General features: G+C 43.6%; 1 protein-coding gene across 2 annotated transcripts in view; it reads right to left on the bottom strand.

The window, feature by feature from the left end:
- FIG4 (FIG4 phosphoinositide 5-phosphatase) overlaps nt 1–21,621 on the bottom strand; it is a 161,612-nt gene that overhangs the window by 133,250 nt on the left and 6,741 nt on the right. The window contains exon 1 of one of the 2 annotated variants that reach the window (XM_045009547.1): nt 2,284–2,346. The exons of the other annotated variant lie outside the window; for it this stretch is intronic. Coding sequence (XP_044865482.1) covers nt 2,284–2,331 — 48 coding nt within the window. The 5' untranslated portion in view covers nt 2,332–2,346. Of the gene's footprint in view, nt 1–2,283; nt 2,347–21,621 lie in introns of those variants that run through there. 2 annotated transcript variants of the gene reach the window in all.

The following is a 21,621-nucleotide window of genomic DNA, read 5'->3' as shown; positions in this document are numbered from 1 at the left end:
GTAGTCAAAGCGCCAGCGCTGGGAGAGAGCTCTCCCAGCGCTGTCCGTACTCCACCTCCCTGTGGGGAATAACGTACAGCGCTGGGAGCCGCGCTCCCAGCGCTGGGGCTTTGACCACACTGGCACTTTGCAGTGCCGCAATTTGCAGCGCTGGAGAGGGTGTGTTTTCACACCCTGCTGCAGCGCTGCAAATTTGCAAGTGTAGCCATGGCCTAACTCACCTGGCCAGTGCAGTTAAGGGGAGCAACTAGTTAGTAACAACAAAACAGAGTGTGTGTGTGTGTACTACATATATATCATATGCATATGATACAATATTAATTAATACATGTACTACTAATAAATGTGGCGTTCTGCCTTATTCCCCCTGAAAAGATCCTGTGCGGTACTTTAAGTACAACACGGCTGCTGCTTCAGAACAGAAACAGAGGCTTGGGAACGATGGCAGAGAGCTGTCTATCTGAAGACTGAGGAAGAACAACCCTGTACTCATTTACATTTAGAAGGTTCTCTTTGGAATCGTAAAGGCTGGAAACTTCATTTAAAAAAGCAGCCAGCTTCTGAAGAAACTGATGATTTGAGCTCTCCTGCTCACCAGATAGTTTCCCATTTCCATTGGTGAGTAGTTGAATTAATTTTTAGGTGAGTAGAGGTAATGTAAGGAGAAAGCATGGAATATCTCACATCCTAGGAATCCCACAAAAGACAAAGATATCTGTCAAGACTTGTAGAAGATTTAATCCTTCAAATGAATATTCCTGACTATAAAAAAAAGAGTACCTAATTTCTTTCCAATAATGTGATAAGAAAGGGAAAATACCGGCTGTATTACTATTTTAATCCTGTCAGATGTATAGGACAGGGAAGAGTCTTAAAGACAATAAAAACAGCTAGCGAGGCAATAAGTAGAGACAAAAGAGACAGCTAAGGGATTTTGGGGAGGGGCATTGAGGCTATGCTATTTATACGCCTACAAATAAACAAAACCAACCAACCAACACCAACCAGCCAACCAAAACCAAACCACCAACCAAAGGCTTCAAGAGCTCCAAAGGCCAACTCTGGGCAGATGTTGGTGGACAATCTGAAGGGATGTGTAAAGTGAGTTGAAAAGTTGATCCAATATGTGTTAATAAGAGGCCAAAGAAAATCATAGTAATAACCAATCACTTTCTATAGTACTTCATGACCCTGCCAGCAGGTAGGGGATCTTGGGGGACAACTACTGCACTGGTGGGGTGCAAAATAAACTTTATTAAGAAAATGCAAAAACAGGGAAAATTCAATAGTGAGGGGTATGGGGGGTGTCAAGGTAGACAATTGGGGAGGGGTTTCTTTTAGTAAATAGTATAGGGGGTTTCAATAGCGGGGTACAATACAGTTGGTAACCAATTAACACTGAATTATAAATGTAACAGGTAGCTAACAATTTCTATGTAAAGGGTGTGTCACAGCAGCATATAACCAACTAACAGTTATGGGTAAAATGTGTTAAATAACCAACAACTCTAGGTAAAAATGTGTTACAGTGGTGTAAATGTAAAATGTGAGGTGTGTTAGAGAGAAAAAGGGTAACCAATGGGGTTTTATGCTAGATTGGGTTGGGGGAAGAGGGGCACGTGGTGGAGCAGAGACCAAAGGCAGAGGCTCTGCGGAGAGAGATTTAAGCTCAGGGAAACACAGAGAACAGACAGGCTGTAAGTTTAAGCAGCAAGTGTCTGGGGAAGCCCGGGGGGGAGGGGGCGCGCGCACGGAGAGAACGGGGGAAACACAATTATACAGAACACAGCAAGGTCTTTATCTATGATCTAACTTAACCAAGACTACACAAATTAGCAAGTAACAAACCACAATACAACAATTCTCTAAGCTTAACTTACAGAGTACAATGGAAACAATTTTTAAACCTAACTTAACCACAGCTATGCAAAATGAAATTACAATTTATCTAGACTAAAGGCTAAACCTAACCTAATGGGTACAGCACCTTATACTAGGGGTAGTTCCAGAGGGCAGAGTGGTGTGTGCCCAGGATACAGCTCCAAAGGGGGGGGGGGGGGGTTAAGGTGGTGGCTGCAGCAGTGGGACGACTGCTAGTAGGCTGCCCAGGATAGTCCAGGGAGGCACAGCTTAGCAGCGGCACAGGCTTATTTCTAGCAGCAAAGGCGCTGCGGAGCAAGAAACAGATTACAGATACAGACCAAGGAGTTAGCTTGGGTCTGTCTGCTGGGGAAACAAGGCCAGCAGCTAGGCCAGGGGGAGTCTGCAAGAGGGAGTTCTTACCAATCCCCAGGACAGCAGCAAGCACAGAGACAGGAACAGCAGCAGCATCGGAGGATGGAGAGAGGACTCGATTCGCTTACAATAATCAGGAGATCTCCAGGCAAAATTCGTTGTTCGTGGGAGGGGAGTTTAAAAACGGGGGTATGCTCAAAAACAAACGAGAGCGGGGAGAGGGCCCCCCAAAGACCCCTAGCCTATCAGATCAGGTGGCAAAGCAAGGACCTTCTCCGGGGTCTGATCAGAAAATGTCTGGTTTTAAAGGCAAACTCAGGCAGTTTCCCGCCAGTAACTCTGATTGGTTCCTCTTGTTACAGGGGAGGAGAGAAGGCAGGGAAAAACTGCAGGTAAGCATAGGCATGCCTGGGCATGTTCTGAGCCACAGGTATGACTCATATGCTTAACTATTTGGCCACTTTAGGTCTTGCATTCCTGGGCAGAGCCGGGTCTGAACAAAGAAGCTAGACAAAGGAGCAAGAAGCCCCCTCCCTGAGCAGAGCAATGGCTCCAGTCAGTCTGCACAAGCCATTCCCATAAGCAGGGCCAGGCTGTGACTTTAGTTAGCACAATGGCCGGGAGGGGCAGCCACACAGGACAAACAGAAAGGAGAGGGGAAAAAGGAATGCAGCAGGGGGACAGCTGTAACAGACACTTCACACTAAATAATAATTTAAAAAAAAAGGAAAAAAGTGATAGCAACACTCAACCAAAACCAACAGAAGAAATGTACTACAAAAAAGCTCTATCATCCAATATCACTGTGAACTACACCTTCAGTAACTGTCAGATCACAGGAAAAATCTAATTCAATATTGTTAAATCCTGAACAACAGAAGTGTCAACAAAAAAACCTCATTTGATCTGCACATTTCTATTTAGAAATATCTACGTTCTAGCCTTACCAAACAACAAATTTCCCACAATGTAAAATGAAAAAGTTTCAATCTTTTTTCTCCCCGTTTTCTATTTACCATTGCTTAAAAGCAAATATTCCACTCAATGTCTTTTTGAGGGTTACCCTTTACCTCTCTGTACCTTAGTTTGCCAACAAATAAAAGGCATACAACAGTTTCCTCACTGGAGACTCTCTCTCTCTCTCTCATATGAGAGAGTTTATTATTGTTTGTAAGACATTTTGAGATCCTTGGATGAGAGACGCTATATCAGTGTGAAGTATTATTATTACAACAATTCTAGCTTGGCTGAACGCAGGAGACCAAAACACACTAGTGAAATGGATTAGTCCCCACGAACTCACTACCAAGAACACATTATTGCTTAAAATCATATGCATCTTAAAAGACAGTATTATACAAATAATCCAGAGACAAAAACTAAAGGTGTGATATAAGGCTTTTGGTCATACTTGGCTTGTTAAAGTTGCATTTTGTTGCTGCTGTTATTGGAATGACCTTAATCAATATAGATGAGAAAAAAGAATATGATGGGATCTGTCAATTGGATTAAAGATCTTTCCTTTCTCCATCTTCATTTGATATATGGAAACTTGCTCACTAATGAAAGATGATTGAACATTAGAGGAAATTTTATTTGGAAACAAGATGGAGAACATCCACCAGAATTTCTGGACTTGAACTGAAGACTGCTACTTTGGACCAAGATTTTAGGAACTTGGAGCCTAAAGTGAAGTCATCTGTAAGAGAGCATTACTGTAGTCCAGCCCACTATTATTTTTCAACTTTTCTATTGTTTAAGCATAAACATGCATCTACTTATACTGTTTCTAAATCTAGCAGTAATAACAAACAAAATGTGATGCTTCAACTAGCAGGTGCTTGTTCAGATTAATAAATTAGTGAAAATAAATATGTGGGTGTATTAATTGTGTTAATGGATGACACACAGTAGGACTTGAACCACAGCAATGACAGATGCTATAATTTAATTTGTTACCACATGACTATCAGGGAAGAGTCAGAACACAAAAGAAATTACAAACACAACATTGAATGTGTACATAAAACTTTTTTTTTTTTTATTAAGAGACCAAAACAAAAAAAGATCCAGGCAGAATAGAGCAGTTGCTGGACACCTATATAAGAGTAAGATGCTACTTAAAATAATTTAAAAAAATAAACTAGACTAAGATCTATACTTAAAAAAAACTTTCATTACTTGACATTCAACTCCCCACATCCTAACAAGTTACCTCACAAAGTACCATGACAAATCTCTCTAGTCATTAAATTATTCTTTGAAGATTTTGGCAGTTCTGTTTTGAAAATGAAAATGGAAGAGTCTCTAATCAAATAATTCTTTGTCCAAGGTACTACTCCAATTTAGGGGAGGTGGGGGGAAATCACAAATGGAATTCCTCCACACAGATGTTGCAGAAATAAGCAAGACGAAAATGAATTGTATTGCTAGTAACTTTCTTGACTAACAGGAAGGACTGAAACAATAAAGAGAAATAAGAATCCTTATGTGGTGAAGTGGGGAACCTGTATGTACAACTTATGAATTCCATCTGATAATGGGAGCTCTTTGCATGTATCTGTGTCAGACTGCAAACTTCATTTTGACTGTGGGGTTAGTGGTCTTCTGTTGTTCCTTCACCTCCGTGTTAACACAAAATTCCATAATTAAGGGCTCAACCACTGAAATATAATTGTCCTAGAGTTTAAACAACACACTAGTTCCCAAAAAGGAAAACTGGTCTAACAGAAAAGTCGCCTGGTGAGGAAGTCACCTGGCAGAGGTCTTTGGACACCTGCTGAAGCTGGCAAAGCACTTTCAAGCTCAAGAAAAAGAAGCAGCAACCCAACATGGAGGAGTCTACATGAGGCAGGGGACCCTGCCTAACTTCCTGAAGGCAGATGGTCCCACAAGGACTGCCAAGGGAATGTTACCTAGTCTGTTTCAAAGTGTCTCTGTGTATTATATGCTTTACAACTGCCACATGCGTCCTGTGAAAGTTAAATGGAAAACCAGAAGGCTTACACTTTGGGGTGGAGTTCTGAAAGAGAAGCTACAGGAGAGTCTGAAAGGTCAGCACTGAGCAAAGAGACTAGGCAAGGTTCCAGCTCTCAGAAATGGAGTGACAGAGGACCTGCAACTCAGTGTTTTTAGGCACTCCAATGACTGGTGCAGGGGCTGGGCACTGTTCATGCCGTGGAGGCTTAAAACACTCAGGGATCCAGAGGCCTGGATTCCCCTCAGAGCAGTCTAGACATAAGGAGGCACTTAACTACAATCTGAGACACGAAAAGATTAAGGCAATTGAAATTTTCTGTGCAGTTTACAGAGTGTGACTCCCTTACACTGTTCATTACTCAGCTGGAATTGGTTTCTAAAGGCCAGAAAATAGGTTTATTAAATGCAGTGTTTTTGAAAAAGTATAAAACTGACAGACAGTGAAGTACTCTGATTAACCACAGTAGAGCAGATGGGCAGACCTACTGCAAACTTCCCAACATTGCCCTGCCAATGTCCTTCAAACATGACTTGGAGGCATCATAGAATCTCAGGGTTGGAAGGGACCTCAGGAGGTCATCTAGTCCAACCCCCTGCTCAAAGCAGGACCAAACCCAACTAAATCATCCCAGCCAGGGCTTTGTCAAGCCTGACCTTAAAAACCTCTAAGGAAGGAGATTCCACTACCTCCCTAGGTAACCCATTCCAGTTCTTCACCACCCTCCTAGTGAAAAAGTTTTTCCTAATATCCAACCTAAACCTCCCCCTCTGCAACTTGAGACCATTACTCCTTGTTCTGTCATCTTCTACCACTGAGAACAGTCTAGATCCATCCTCTTTGGAACCCCCTTTCAGGTAGTTGAAAGCAGCTATCAAATCCCCCCTCATTCTTCTCTTCTGCAGACTAAACAATCCCAGTTCCCTCAGCCTCTCCTCATAAGTCATGTGCTCCAGCCCCCTAATCATTTTTGTTGCCCTCTGCTGGACTCTCTCCAATTTATCCACATCCTTCTTGTAGTGTGGGGCCCAAAACTGGACACAGTACTCCAAATGAGGCCTCACCAGTGCTGAGTAGAGGGGAATGATCACATCCCTCGATCTGCTGGAAATGCCCCTACTTATACAACCCAAAATGCCATTAGCCTTCTTGGCAACAAGGGCACACTGTTGACTCATATTCAGCTTTTCGTCCACCGTAACCCCTAGGTCCTTTTCTGCAGAACTGCTGCCTAGCCATTCGGTCCCTAGTCTGTAGCAGTGCATGGGATTCTTCCGTCCTAAGTGCAGGACTCTGCACTTGTCCTTGCTGAACCTCATCATATTTCTTTTGGCCCAATCCTCTAATTTGTCTAGGTCCCTCTGTATCCTATCCCTACCCTCCAGCGTATCAACCACTCCTCCCAGTTTAGTGTCATCTGCAAACTTGCTAAGGGTGCAGTCCACACCATCCTCCAGATCGTTAATGAAGATATTGAATAAAACCGGCCCCAGCACCGACCCTTGGGGCACTCCACTTGATACTGGCTACCAACTAGCCATGGAACCATTGATCGCTACCCGTTGAGCCCGACCATCTAGCCAGTTTTCTATCCACCTTACCGTCCATTCATCCAGCCCATACTTCTTTAACTTGCTGGCAAGAATACTGTGGGAGACTGTATCAAAAGCTTTGCTAAAGTCCAGAAATAGCACATCCACTGCTTTCCCCTCATCCACAGAGCCGGTTATCTCATCATAGAAGGCAATTAGGTTAGTCAGGCATGACTTGCCCTTGGTGAATCCATGCTGACTGTTCCTGATCACTTTCCCCTCCTTTAAGTGGTTCAGGATTGATTCCTTGAGGACCTGTTCCATGATTTTTCCAGGGACTGAGGTGAGACTGACTGGCCTGTAGTTCCCTGGATCTTCCTTCTTCCCTTTTTTAAAGATGGGCACTACATTAGCTTTTTTCCAGTCGTCCGGGACCTCCCCCGATCGCCATGATTTTTCAAAGATAATGGCCAATGGCTCTGCAATCTCATCGGCCAACTTCTTTAGCACCCTCGGATGCAGTGCATCCGGCCCCATGGACTTGTGCTCATCCAGCTTTCCTAAATAGCCCCGAACTACTTCTTTGTCCACAGAGAGCTGGTCACCTCCTCCCCATACCGTGCTGCAGAGTGCAGCTGTCTGGGAGCTGACCTTGTCTGTGAAGACAGAGGCAAAAAAAGCATTTAGTACACTAGCTTTCTCCACATCCTCTTGGTGGATGGATAGTTCAACTTCCATGTCTATTCTGTCTTTGGCCTTTGCTGAGACTTAAGAAAGGTGACTTTGCATTACAAAACCAGTGCTACAGTTGATACCTATCCACTGGGATCTAGATTGTATCAGTAACTACCAATTTATTACACATAAACCACCAAACAGCCATACAACACAAACAACCTTTGGTCCTCACCAGTTTGGATTGGATTTGAACCAAGGACCCATAAGTCAAAGGATCTGTATAACACTACCAACCTCTTGATTCAACCAGTCCCATGAAAATAACTTTTTAAAAATGAATGTCTCAAATTCAGAAGCTCACCACTTAAATTATTGTTTGATAATTCTAGATAAACATTTCAACAATCAAATACTAACTCAGGCCACAGAGAGCTGTTTCTCCTTGGAAAATTAGTTCCTTGAATTGCTGTCCCAGAACTCAAGTTTGCTTCTTCATACAAAATATTAAGACAAAAATTCTTTTGGCAGCATATCACAACTCATCCAGTGCACTAAATGCCCCAACAAAAACGATGTGGGTGAAACTAGACAATCACTATGCCCTCAAATGAACTCCCACTGGAAAAAGAAGATAAAAAACACCCTATCACATGTGGGTGAACTCTTTTCACAAAGACAGGTTTCAGAGTAGCAGCCATGTTAGTCTGTACCCGCAAAAAGAACAGGAGTACTTGTGGCAGTCTCTAAGGTGCCACAAGTACTCCTGTTCTTTTCACAAAGTGATCACTCTACATTTGACCTATCAGTCCTCAGCCTCAAAGGAAACCTGCACAACACTTTGAAAAGACAAGCCTGGGAGCCTGATTTCATAACTTTGCTAGACACCAAAAATCATGGACTGAATAGAGACACTGGATTGATGGCTAATTACAACAATCTGTAAATCACTACCACCACCCCGAGCTGTCTTCCCCTCTTCTTTCTCCTCTCTTCTCCTCTGTTGTGGAAAATTGACTACATGATTGACTTTGGATCAGACAGCCTGAGGCTCCTTTATTTCATACAAGCATATATGCAGGGAGAGACAGCATGGCCCCATGCAAGAGGCGGCTGCTCTGTTGATTACAAATTTTATCAAGCTTATAAAGGCTAAAACTACAAACTATCACTCAATACATTGCCTTATTTGGAATTAACATGTGCAAAACAAGCAAGCCATCTCAATATTGTCCATTTTAGGTTTTTCCTGTTATTGTTCTTTGGCAGTTAAGTTGGTGGTCTGACTGTTCTAAGACCCCTACTTTGCGGTTACATTGGGCAAGGCTCTTGCCACATTCTAGCTGAGCTGGCATATGGGCCTTCTTTGTCCTTCTTCTTAGTTCCCCTTTCCCTGGTTTCTTGCTTCCCCAATGCCCCTTGTACAGATAAACAAGTTAGCAGAAGTTCAAACCTTTGCTCTTATATAGCAATTGCCTTAGCCACAGGCTTTGGGCCTGCAAAGCGTGGAGGGTTAAGATACGCTCAAATTTCTGGGCCTGTAAGCGGGGTTATGAGGGGGGTTGTTTTCCCTATCACCTCCTTCCCCCAATGACAGGAGAGGTGTTAACAGGTCACTTAACTTTGAACAGTCTCTTGAAATAGGTGTTAACTACTTATGTACTTATGCTAAAACAACCTGTTCCAACTTGTATTTTGCTATGACACTGAGGCCATGGCTACACTTGCAAATTTGCAGCGCTGCAGCAGGGTGTGAAAACACACCCTCTCCAGCACTGCAAATTGCGGCGCTGCAAAGCGCCAGTGTGGTCAAAGCCCCAGCGCTGTCCATTATTCCCCACAGGGAGGTGGAGTACGGACAGCGCTGGGAAAGAGCTCTCCCAGCGCTGGCGCTTTGACTATACTTAGCGCTTCAAAGCGCTGCCGCAGCAGCGCTTTGAAGTGCAAGTGTAGCCACAGCCTCAGGGTACGCTTCCCAGACCTGAAGAAGAGCTATGTGGCTTAAAAGCTTGTCTCTCACAGCAACAGAAGTTGGTTCAATAAAATGTTAGTTCACCCATCTTGTCTCTCTAATATTATGGGACTGACATGACTACAACACCAACTGTATACATGTAGTTATTTATTAAGGTTTCTTTCTTTATATATTTGTTGTCTAGTCAATAAACAAACAATGGCAAATAAATCATTTTGAAGTTATAAAAAGATAGGGAGTTTAAATCAAATTGGTGTACAAAGGAGGAAAGGTTTATTATCTCTACTAGGGAGACTTACTCCTGAAAGCTCATGCTGAAATAAATTTGTTAGTCTCTAAGGGCTGGTCCACACTAAGAAGCGGGGTCGAACTAGGGTATGCAAATTCAGCTACGTGAATAGCGTAGCTGAATTCGAAGTACCCTAGTTCGAACTACTCACCCGTCCAGACACCGCGGAATCGAAGTCCGCGGCTCCAAGGTCGACTCCGCCACCGCCGTTTGCAGTGGTGGAGTACCGGAGTCGACCGCGGCGCTTCCGGAGTTCGAACTATCGCGTCCAGATTAGACGCGATAGTTCGAACTCTGAGAAGTCGAACTCACCGCGTCGACCCGGCTGGTAAGTGTAGACTAGCCCTAAGGTGCCACAAATACTCCTGTTCTTTTTGCGGATACAGACTAACACGGCTGCTACTCTGAAACCTTACTCCTGACAGAAGCTGGATAGTCTGAAGATTAATTTTGTATTAAACCTTCCAGCCTATAATATTTAATGCAGTTTTAAAAAAATAAATAAATAAATGCAAAATGAAAAAAAGACACATGGTTCTACTTGGCATATTTGTCTTGTAGGATTTTGTTAAATCCAATCAGACTCTGCAAGCAATTGTAATGGTTCTGATGTCAAGAAAGGCAGTACATAATTCTAAAATAATCAGTTTCAGAAAGCCCAGATAAGCCCCAAGAACTGAAGGTGTTTGGGTAATAATGTTGCTAATTTTTAAAACTGCAAAAGTTATAGAAAAAGTTGTGTATGGCAGAAAAAGTTAAAATACTTATGCAAAATGTTTGCAATTTTGTGGCAACAGGATATCTGTAGCTGCCTATGGCATAGGTCCCAGCACACAAGCTCCGCAGATAAACAGCAATGTGCTAATTACACTTTCTATTGAATTTAACCAATGATTGTGGAACATGCTGGGCTGCTTGCTGAGAGACCTTAGTAAGAAAACTGATTTGGGATCATAGGCTTAGGGCTAGTAATGCTTTAGCTCACTGTGGAAATCTCTCTGCTTGCATACATGCTGAACACTGACCTTTAGCACAGCACAACAGGAGCTATCACCTGCAGTCAGGTCACCTTCCTTCTCCAAGCCAACAACACAATTGTTCAGGAAAAACGTTGCCCCCCCAAAAATTTTATGGTTGCTGTGATATATATTGCATTTGACCCCAGAAAACCAGAGCTCAGAGCATGTGATAAATGTCCTAACATAATAATGATAATCGCTAACATAGGGTTAGACCAGGGGTTCTCAAACTGGGGGTCGGGACCCCTCAGGGGGTCGTGAGGTTATTACATGGGGGGCGCGAACTGTCAGCCTCCACCCCAAACCCCGCTTTGCCTCCAGCATTTATAATGGTGTTAAATATATTAAAAAGTTTTGTTAATGTATGGGGGGGAAGTGTCGCACTCAGAGGCTTGCTATGTGAAAGGGGTCACCAGTACAGAAGTCTGGGAACCCCTGGGCTAGACTGTCCTCTTTGCTACTGCATATGGAGGGGAGCCAAATCAGGTCTATTTGGGTATAAAGGATAGCAGCAACTAAGCAGCATACTTTTCCTTCCATTAATCCTGAAGAATGTCTGAGTTCTATCAGCCTGAAAGTATAGGCCAGGGTGATGATTCTTCTAATTGTACTATCTTCACGAAAGCTGGTGGGGACTGTCCAACATAAGAAAACCCTGACTGACAGGATTTATTTACACAGGACCAACACTGCACAGTGAAAACACTCCTGAGGATAGCTTAAGAGGCAGCCATCAGTGGTCACTGCATGGGAGCATAGTTCTCCCAGAAGGGAGACTTTCTCCATGGAATAGAATGGAATATGACTTATCAGCTCAGGAAGTGATCCTCTCAAGAAACCAGAAATATTTAAATATTTTGCATTTTTATTTCTTCTAAAGAAAAACACCTAGAAGTAAACTGCAAATTTTCCAGAATAAAGATTGAATTGTCACGTAGTTAGTGTGTGCTTATTAAAAAACCCTAACATAGTAATAGGTAGGGTTACCAGATAGCAACTGTGAAAAAACAGGACGGGGGTGGGGGGCGCCTATAAGAAAAAGTCCCCCAAAACGGGACTGTCCCTTTAAAAATGAGACATCTGGTCACTCTAGTAATAGGCACTAATACTACAGCTTTGCAACAGTGATGCTGTTTTGTGCTATTAATATAGAATACCTTAGCAATTTTATGAGCTTATTGCATCTGAACTGTACTGTAATTTAGAGTGCAAATGACTTGAGGGACCATCTAGCGTATATAGCATACAGCCTGTATATACTCATAATCAAGAAATAGACATAATCAGACGCCATCCTTAAACTTCTGCCATTAGGATCCATGTTTTCCCAGTGAAATAGTTATTGCTAATAATGGGTTTGCTGAAACTAGAAGCAATAGCAATTAACTTATAATGTTGTAGAGGAAAAAAGTCTCAATGGTACACTTTGAGTGTCACTTTTCAATTTCCTTGCTTTTAAACATGTTTTTACAACCATTATTTAAAAAAACCCACAAATTTTATGTACAAATTACCTAGAAGCTTGGAACACCATCACTGAAGCATTTCAATTACTTAACACACAATTTTCATTATAAATATGAAGAGATTTTATTTACTTGACAGAAATAAGTTGGGCCAGATTTCATTTCTTTGTTCTCTTGTGCTGCATGGCATAAGGGAAACAAAGGATTAGGAAAAGAAGTAGAAAGGTAAGAAACCTGGACATAGCAGAAATTCAGCTGCTACAGTGCATGCTTCCAAGATCCTCAGGAAGCCCTTCTATATAAGGTAGTTCTAGATGAAGCTCCATGGGAATTTTGAGAACGTGGCCTGTAAAAGGCACACTATTTAAAAGGAACATCTGCACAAAAATTAATGCTGACCAGGCCAAAATTAACCTCCCAGCTTTTGCATTAAACTCCTCCCCCCCCCCTCTCAAACAGGGTAGGGGATTGAATAAGCACACTTAGAGTTGAGAATACATGAGTCAGCCATACTGCTAGTGGTAGCTAGAGGGTGTGCAGAGATTTTTTTTTTTTTCTGCTCTGTGGATCAAGAATCTGCAGAGTTAGTGCCAGTGTTTTCCAAAAATCCTCTGCCTATACATGCACTACAAGTCCTGCTCCTTCTGCAAGGCAATAGCCCCAACACTCTGAGGGGAAAAGAACGCAGAAAGAGCTGCAGGAACCCTGTGTAGGTTTTTCAAAGTAATGCTCCAAGGTTTTCCATGAAATGTTATTGTCTGAGCTTTTCTTTGTACATAGTCCAACTTACTGTGATATAACTATTTCTGACACGCCTTATGACTACAGTAGATGCTTATTAGTAACAACACAGCAGTGACCTTTTGTTATGTTGCTCCTAAACAGCTGTTGCTGTTATGGAGAGTGTTGTCTGCAACTTTTAAATTAAGATAAACTCACTCATCTCAGGTGAAAGAATGCTTAATTTTCTCTGCTTCTTCTCAGTCACAATTTTGTTTTGAAGATGGGATTCAATGCCCCAAAGAGACCTGTAGACCTGTCACCAAGTCACTCTAGCTGTGAAAAAGGCCAAAGTGTGTTCAAAGCCTTCAACAGCTCGGGTTTTTTGGAGGTGGAACTTGATCAAAATCCTCCTCTCTCTCCTGATTATGATACGTTTCATCAACACAAGCTCATTTCTCCAGCCTTGCAGCAGCTTCAGCATTCACTAATTCCTCATCAGTTAGCTCTCCAAATGTGAGGAAATCCTCATCCACAGTCACAGTAGCTACTAGATCCTCTTTTTCCATGTTGACTGGAAGTGGAACATCATTCAGGGGTCAAACTCTTCAATATCCTTGTTTTCCACACCTTCCACTGGCACAACAAATTTGCCTTTGCTGGAACAGTTGGAAATTGTTGTTAGCTTTACATCTTGCCATGCCTCAGCAACAAGGTGAACACAATCTAGCAAATGTACAGTTTTCATCACTGTCTGAAGATCTGCATTGGGGTCTGCATGAAGAATAATAATAACCTGGTTTGCAATTTTTGATGGGTAATGTCCCTTCATGTTCTTGCTCACACCTTGATACATAGGTTACATCAAAGATATTGTGTTAGAGCAGGAGAGGACAAACTATGGCCCACGGACTGGATCCAGCCTGTCAGGGCTTTCAAACCGGCCTGCAGGATTGGCAGCCCGGTGGTGCAGTGGGGCTAAGGCAGGCTCCCTGCCTCCTGACCTGGCCCCCCACCGCTCCTGGAAACGGCTGGCACCACAGCCCTGGGGGGGGGGCGGCGGCACCGGGGCTCTGTGCGCTGCCCTCACTTGCAGGTACTGCCCCCAGCAGCTCCCACTGGCTGGGAACAGGGAACTGTGGCCAATGGGAGCTTCCAGGGTGGCACCCACAGGTGAGGGCAGCATGCAGCAGAACCTTCTGCCCCACCTCACCCCCAGGAGCCACTGCCGGACAATGCTGGACACTTCCGGGAACAACACAGTGCCAGTACAAGCAGACAGGGAGCCTGCCTTAGCCCTGCTGCACGCCACTGCCACCCCAGAGCCACTCGAGGTAAGCTGCACCAGGCCAGAGCCCACATCCCAAACCCCTCCTGCACCCCAACCTCCTGCCCTGAGCCCCCTAACTCCCTGCCTTGAGTTCCCTGCCACACCGCTCCTGCACCCAAACCCCTTGCCCTAAGCCCCCTGCCGCATCCTGCACCCCAACCCCCTGCCCTGAGCCCCCTCCTACACCCCAACCCCTTGCCCTGTGCTCCTTCCTGCACACTGCATCCCAACCCCCTGCTCCAGCCCTACATTCATGGCCCTGCATACAATTTCCTCACCCAGACGTGGCCCTTGGGCCAAAAAGTTTGCCCACCCCTGTATTAGAGGGTAAGAATTCAAGTTGAATGTTGGTGAGAACCACTCCTTGGGGGGATGGGGGGGTGGAGAAGTTATCCAGTAAGAAGCACATTGTATGGCTCTGCAAGCAAAACTGATAGTCCCACTTTTTTAGCCAGTTGACGAAAATCTCACCCGTCATCCAGGCATTCGCTGAACTGACATAAGTGAGGGAAGTTTACTGAAATCCTTTGGAAAGCATATGGGTCTTTTTGACTTTCCGATCATGAACAGTGGGCATTTGTCACTCTCATCCATGTTGGCACAGAAGAGCACACTTACCCTGTCCTTTGAAGCATTCCATCTTTTTCTACATGCCCTCTGGCACAGAACCCTTTCAGATAAAATCTTGTTTGGTCAGTATTGTAGATGTCAGCTGGGGAAAACTTTTCAAGAATGTGAGGAAGCTTTTTGCACTGCCCCTACTCAGCTGCTGGCTTGCCCACCGATGGTTTTTCACCATGCTCTTTTTTATAAGCAACATTGAAGAGTTACTTCCATCTAGTAAATGGACTGTCACTTGCCTTTAAAAAAAGCTGAAGGGCTTTTTCCTTGATTGCTGGTCCAGCGAGCAGTGCTCCCTGCGTCCTCTTCTCCTTGAGCCATATAAAGAGAGCCTGGTCGACATCAGGGGCTTTTCCTTCATGCCTGCACGTACGGCAGCTGTTCAACTGTCCAGCTTTGTATTTCGCCAAAAGCTTATCCTTCTACTTCCACATACAATCGACCTGTGCACAAATCCCACTTGACTGCAACTTGGTTTTGAGTATCTCCTGGAGTTTGACAGTCTCAGATAATCTGTACTTTTTCTTTCAGTGAAAGACTTCTGGCATTTTGTCTGTTTTTGACACAAAAAAATGATTCAAATAAACTGAGGATGTGACATCACAACATCACAAATAATGTTGCTCTTATGCAGTGGCTTTGTTGCTGTTACCAAGTAGACAACTCATGGTAGAGAAAGTGTTCCAAAAGGAAATGTTGCTCATAAGCAGAGTTGCTCTTCAAGATATTGCTGCAAACAAGCATCTACTCTATTAGGATTTTCTATTAAAATTAGGGATGTAAAAGGTTAACCGGTAAGCATTAGCCTTACCGTTGACCAGACAATAACCGTTAACCTCCACGGCTGGCCACACTGGGCGGGACATCAGCCTTGGTGCAACCCCAGCCCCTGCCGCCCCGTGCTGGCCCGCCACAGGAATGACAACAGTTAACCAGTTAAACAATATTTGTGAAACCTAGACAGTGCTCATACATAGCCACCATTTTTCAAAGTTTCAAATCTCAGCCTTACTTTTTTTTTTTTAAATAAAAATCAGGATTTGTAAACAGTGGTCAGTGTATATTTCCCTCCAACCATCTAAATCTATGTACCAGCCCAGAAACTACAGGAATAAAACCCAATGAAAATCCAAATCTGGATCTCTTATCATATGGCATTCAATTAAAATCAAGTTAATGGAACCTTAAACAAGACATGAAAAACCTACCAATGGTGAGTAGAAAGCTCTCTCTGCCAACTGGTGGGGGTCTATATAAAATGAGCAAAGAGTCTTGTGGCACCTTATAGACTAACAGACGTTTTGGAGCATGAGCTTTCGTGGGTGAATACCCACTTCAAAAAATTCACCCACGAAAGCTCATGCTCCAAAACGTCTGTTAGTCTATAAGGTGCCACAAGACTCTTTGCTGCTTTTACAGATCCAGACTAACACGGCTACCCCTCTGATACCCTTATTTTTAGATAAAAACTCATTTTATATAGTATGTTTCTAGCTCTTACAGTTGTGGAGATAGACTTTCACATGTGCACCAATGCAGTGCTGTCTTCCCGAGTCTGCAGACAGACACTCAACTATTGCACAGATTGCCCAAGCAGCAAAGAGCTGAAGAAGAGCGCTGTATAAGCTCGAAAGCTTGTCTCTCACCTTGTCTTTCTAATATGCTGGGACCAACAGGGCTACACCACCATTGCATACTAATAAGACTCATGCATTTCACAGATGCTATTCACATATAGGTAACAGAGAAACAGAACTATGTCACTTTCACTACTTTTGCTGCTTGGGTAAGCTATAAACAGGAGAAGAGGAAAACAATGTAGCTACACAGAGGGAAGGAAGATCAAAAGAGTGAAAAAGATCTGAGAGACAGAACCAGACCCTCCTCGCTGCAATAGAGTGGCAGACCATCCCCACAAGTTTAATGAGGCCTCTGGAGTGAGAGAGAAGAAAGCGCCTCTCTTCTGTGACACAGAGGCTCCTTATCAAAGGGTCCTCGATTATTGTCTGACCCCTCCCATAATTCCCCCAACTGTGAAAGCTGAAATCGATAATAAAAAATGCTTAAAAATCATCAATACTACCCATCAAAATTATTTTAAAAAAACTAATTCTGTTAAGCCTATTTATCAGGCACCTATTAGGAGGCAAGAACAAAATATAGAGCATCCTGGCAAGAAACTCAGAACCCTCCCCAGTCTCTGCAGTCTTAAGGCCCTGGAAAGACACTCATCCTTTACTTCATTCACAAGAAGTCCCACTCTTTCACAATGACCCCTATCTAGTAAATTGTTCGAACTCTGATTTTAGGTATTTAAGTTACATACAGTCTTAATAAAATATTTTGCACTTCTATATCATTCTTTCCTTCCTGTGCATGCAGGAGACCTATTCAGGTACCACTCCAAGACTGGAATGATCTCCCAGAGGAAATAAGGGAGATCCACCTCCACCACACCCCTCACCATCTTCAGCTCCAAGTTCAAGGTGCATTTCAACCTCGCTTTTGCCAATATGAACACATAGCAAAACTACAGTATTTATTTAAAATTTAAAAAACCTCACACAATCTCCACCTTAGAAGAGAAAGAACTAGATGTGCCATATGCTAGTCATGTTGCTTAACACACTTCTGAAAGGCCCTAACCTAAAAAGAGACTTAGGCACTGTGATTCTGAGTAATGCAACGCTTAACTTTTAGGCACCTAGAAAATCACAGAAACACTCTATGGTCCACAAAGCCTGAGTTAGGTGCCTAGACTCCCTATACAAAGAATGGAGAGAGAAAGACACCTCAGAACGAGATCCACAAAAGCCACCTACGCTAGTTTATTGGAGATGCTGAAGGGGGGGTAGGGGTGCGCCGCCCTGCCCCTCATACAGTGATAGGTGCCTAAATCCAGGCCAAAGGGAGGCACCTATTTCTGCTGGCAATCTACAGCTAGGCACCCCTCTCCTGGAATCAAGTGGCTTAGGCATTTAAGTTGGTTTTTGTGAGAAGGAGTTAGACATCTGCCTCACTCCACACAATATGATACAGTGTGGGAGGGAGAGGCAGCAGAGGAGCCCACTTTAATCACTGGGCTAAAATCTATAGAGCTCTCACCTGATATGTAAGAGACTCAGGCATAGGCACCGACTTCCCCTCTGCCTGGTGGGTGCTTGACACCCCCCCCCCCCGCCCTGCCTCTTTTCACCCCTGCACCGTTCTTGCCCAATTCCACCCTTTTCCCAAAGTCCCTGCCCCGCCTCCTTCCCTGAGCACGCCATGTCCCCGCTACTCCCTCTCCCTCCCAGAAAGTCCTAAACCCCGGAGCACCCAAGGAGCCGGCACCTATAGACTCAGGTTCAATTCCCCCCTCTACCTGAGTGGGAGAAAGGACTTGTACAGGGAGCTGTACAAGTCCTTTCAGAAGAGAGCTCTAACCACTGGGCTATGAGAGTGTGTGATGTGGGGCTCCCTACAGTCTCTCCCGTTGAAACTGTTCCACTGTGGATAAATAATTAAGGAGTCATTGGAGCAGGCAGACTGGACTTGGGTCTCACACTCCCAGGTGGGCCATAACGACTGGGCTACAGGATCATTCTCACTATATCTGGCCCAGTGACTCATTATTTATCCACAGCGGAATAGCCTCAACCAGACAGAGATTGAGGGAGCCTCACCTAAGAGTATCCCATAGCCCAGCTGTTAGGGAACTCACCTTTCTCCCCCTCAGGCAGAGGAGGAAACTGAACCTTTTGTCACCAACATCCCAGAGAAGTGCTTTAACCGCTATGCTGAAAGTGGATTTCCCTGGGGCTTAGGAAGCAGATAGACTTCTGAATGCCTGGAATGAGGCAGCAGTGTACATGTGCACAGGCAGAAATTAAGGCACCTAAGGAACTTTTATGCTGAAAACTTAGACGCTGAGTGAGTTTAAGCAACTACTGGGTTACACATGAGTTTCATGGATCACAGAGGACTGGGATTTAGGCACCAAAGTACCTCTGTAAATCCGACCCTCAAATATTATGGTTATGATGGTTGAACCTGGACAGAACAGCATTAATTTAGATTCAAAATATCCTGCAAGGTAGGTAAGTATTATCATCCCTTTTTACAGATGACACAAACAGATTAAGTGATCTGCCCAATGCCACACTATTCCAGGAATTATGGGAAAAAACATGGTAATTGCCAGTGGTTCAAACTGGAGTTCTCAAGTAGGTTCCATTGAGGGAAACACACAGGCAGTTATAGTTATCTCTAGTTCAATCCATCTTTGCTGTAGAGTGGGGGAAAAAAAAAAAGGATTATCTGATTTATTCTAGATCCTTTTGATTTACTGCCCTCTAGTGTTCACTTTTGCATAATAAGAAGTTAGCACAAACAATTTAGAGTAGTTTTTCAGCATATTATTGTCCCTTGGATTTTTCCTCTATTTTATATCTGTTTAACAGCTAGCTCAATACATGCACCAGACTGAATATTTCTAAGCAAGCTCTCAGTCTTCCTAGGACAAACTCCAATTCACATATCCTAACATTCATCAACCCAAAGTTCAGTTAAAAAAGCATGTTTTAACATTTGTCCTGGATTATTTTTTTCCTATCACTGTATTTAAAGGCAACACCGGCTTTTTCTAAATATAGCTTTACTCACCATTGCTTAACTGACCCTGTGTAGAAGAGCTCTGTGTAAGCTCGGACGCTTGTCTCTCTCACCAACAGAAGTTGGTCCAATAGGAGACACTACCTCACCCACCTTGTCCCTGTGTATTCCAGTGTCCTCTGCCCCTCTCCCTCAGATCCAGACTCCTTTTACAATTATTTTAATCATTCTACTATATTCCTATCCTAACAAAAAATCCTTTAAGCACTCCATACGTTTCCAATTTCTGTCCCATCTGTCCCCTGTCCTTGAACACTAAGTTCCTTGAGCATGCTGTTTATTCCTCAGTTTCACTGTGTCCCATTCTCTTTCTAATTGATTGTCTGCAATCTGCAGTCGCCCTCCGCATTCTACTGAAGCTACTCACTAATCATCTGTTCCCTCCTAAGTCTAAAGACCTAAATTCTGTCCACTGTCTTCAGCACAATCACTCCCCCTTTTCATACATTTGCTCTCCTCTGTAGGCTTTTGTGGTCCTGGCCTTGAATAGCTCCCCTAGAGGAGCAAGGGGAGCTAGAAGGATGCTCCTTCATCCTATTTACTGGCTCCTCCTCTATCCTGCTTTCAATCATTGTCCCCTAGAGTTTACTAGTTCTCACCCAAACCATTCTCTCCCAGTCCATTTTGTATCATTGTAGACAATTCCACAATCCCCAGTAATGCAGGTGTGCAGCTTTAGTGTCATATTTCAACTCTATCTTCTTCACCTTGTCACATCACATCCTGTCAGTCCCTAAACTCCATCAGCCCTCCCAATCTCAAAAATCCAGCCACTTTTCTCTCTATGCCTTAAAATCTTGGTATATTTACTAGTTCTCTCTCGGTAAATGCAACTACTTCCTCTCTGGACTCTCTGATTCTCACATTGCACTCCTCAAATTTAATTTGATCTTCCACACCCACTGCTATAATCCTGACAGTCTCTCACTTTTTTCCTTGTAAAAAGTTTTCTTTATTCCATATTTTGAAATGGATTGACTCATGTTTTTTCCTTTATTCTTAAAGAAAAAAATATAATAGACAACCACAGAACTTTTCTGGTGTTGTCTCAGGAAAGGTTGAAACCTACTTGTTAGACTCAGCGTCCTGTGAATGTTCGATGTCTATTTTGTTCTAGAAAAAAATTCAGGGAATGAGAAAAAGGAAGCTGTGACACTTTTCCTAGTTTTAGGCACTAGAGTTAATAAGCCACAGGGTCCAAGGAGCCCCCTGAAACAGGCACTCAAATAAGTTCCTTATGAATAGAGATATTTATTATTGAAATACTGCCCCTTTTAAAAATTCAACTTATAACTTTTACTTATCTTATGGAATTTATTTATTTTTAATAAATGCTCATCACATTTAACACATTTTAAAACACAAATGAGAGAAGTATTTATATATAGATATATATCGAGAGAGCGTGATCTTACAATTTTACTTCCCAATGTAATGCCACAAATGTTTTTTGCAGCTGAATTTTAGTGGATACACCTCTACCCCTATATAACGTGACCCGATATAAACACGAATTCAAATATAATGCAGTAAAGCAGTGCTTCGGAGGGGCGGGGTGCGCACTCCAGTGGATCAAAGCAAGTTCGATATAACGCGGTTTCATCTATAATGCGGTAAGATTTTTTGGCTCCCGAGGACACCGTTATATTGGCGTAGAGGTGTATGTTGTATGGATCTCACTCAAAACTAAGGAACAGGGAGTACTTGTGGCACGTTAGAGACTAACAAATTTATTTGAGCATAAGCTTTCGTGGGCTACAGTCCACTTCATCGGATGCATGCTGTAGCCCATGAAAGTTTATGCTCAAATAAATGTTAGTCTCTAAGGCAGGGTCCCCAACATGGTGCCCGCGGGCGAATGCGCCCGCATCCTGGCCGGCGGTGGAGCATCCGCCGAATTTCTGCGGCATTTTGGCAGCGACGCCTCTCGATGACGCCACTTGCCGCCGACAAGTGACGTCATCGAGAGGCGTCGCCTCCGAAATGCCGCAGAAATTTGGCAGCATTTCGGCGGATGCTCCACCGCGCCACGGTCCTTTATCTGGCGCCCACCAGACGAAAAGGTTGGGGACCACTGCTCTAAGGTGCCACAAGTACTCCTGTTCTTTTTGCGGATACAGACTAACATG

Source organism: Mauremys mutica, chromosome 3 (assembly GCF_020497125.1).
Source record: "Mauremys mutica isolate MM-2020 ecotype Southern chromosome 3, ASM2049712v1, whole genome shotgun sequence".
Lineage (NCBI taxonomy): Eukaryota > Metazoa > Chordata > Testudines > Geoemydidae > Mauremys > Mauremys mutica.
This window is presented reverse-complemented; position numbering and strand designations above follow the sequence as displayed.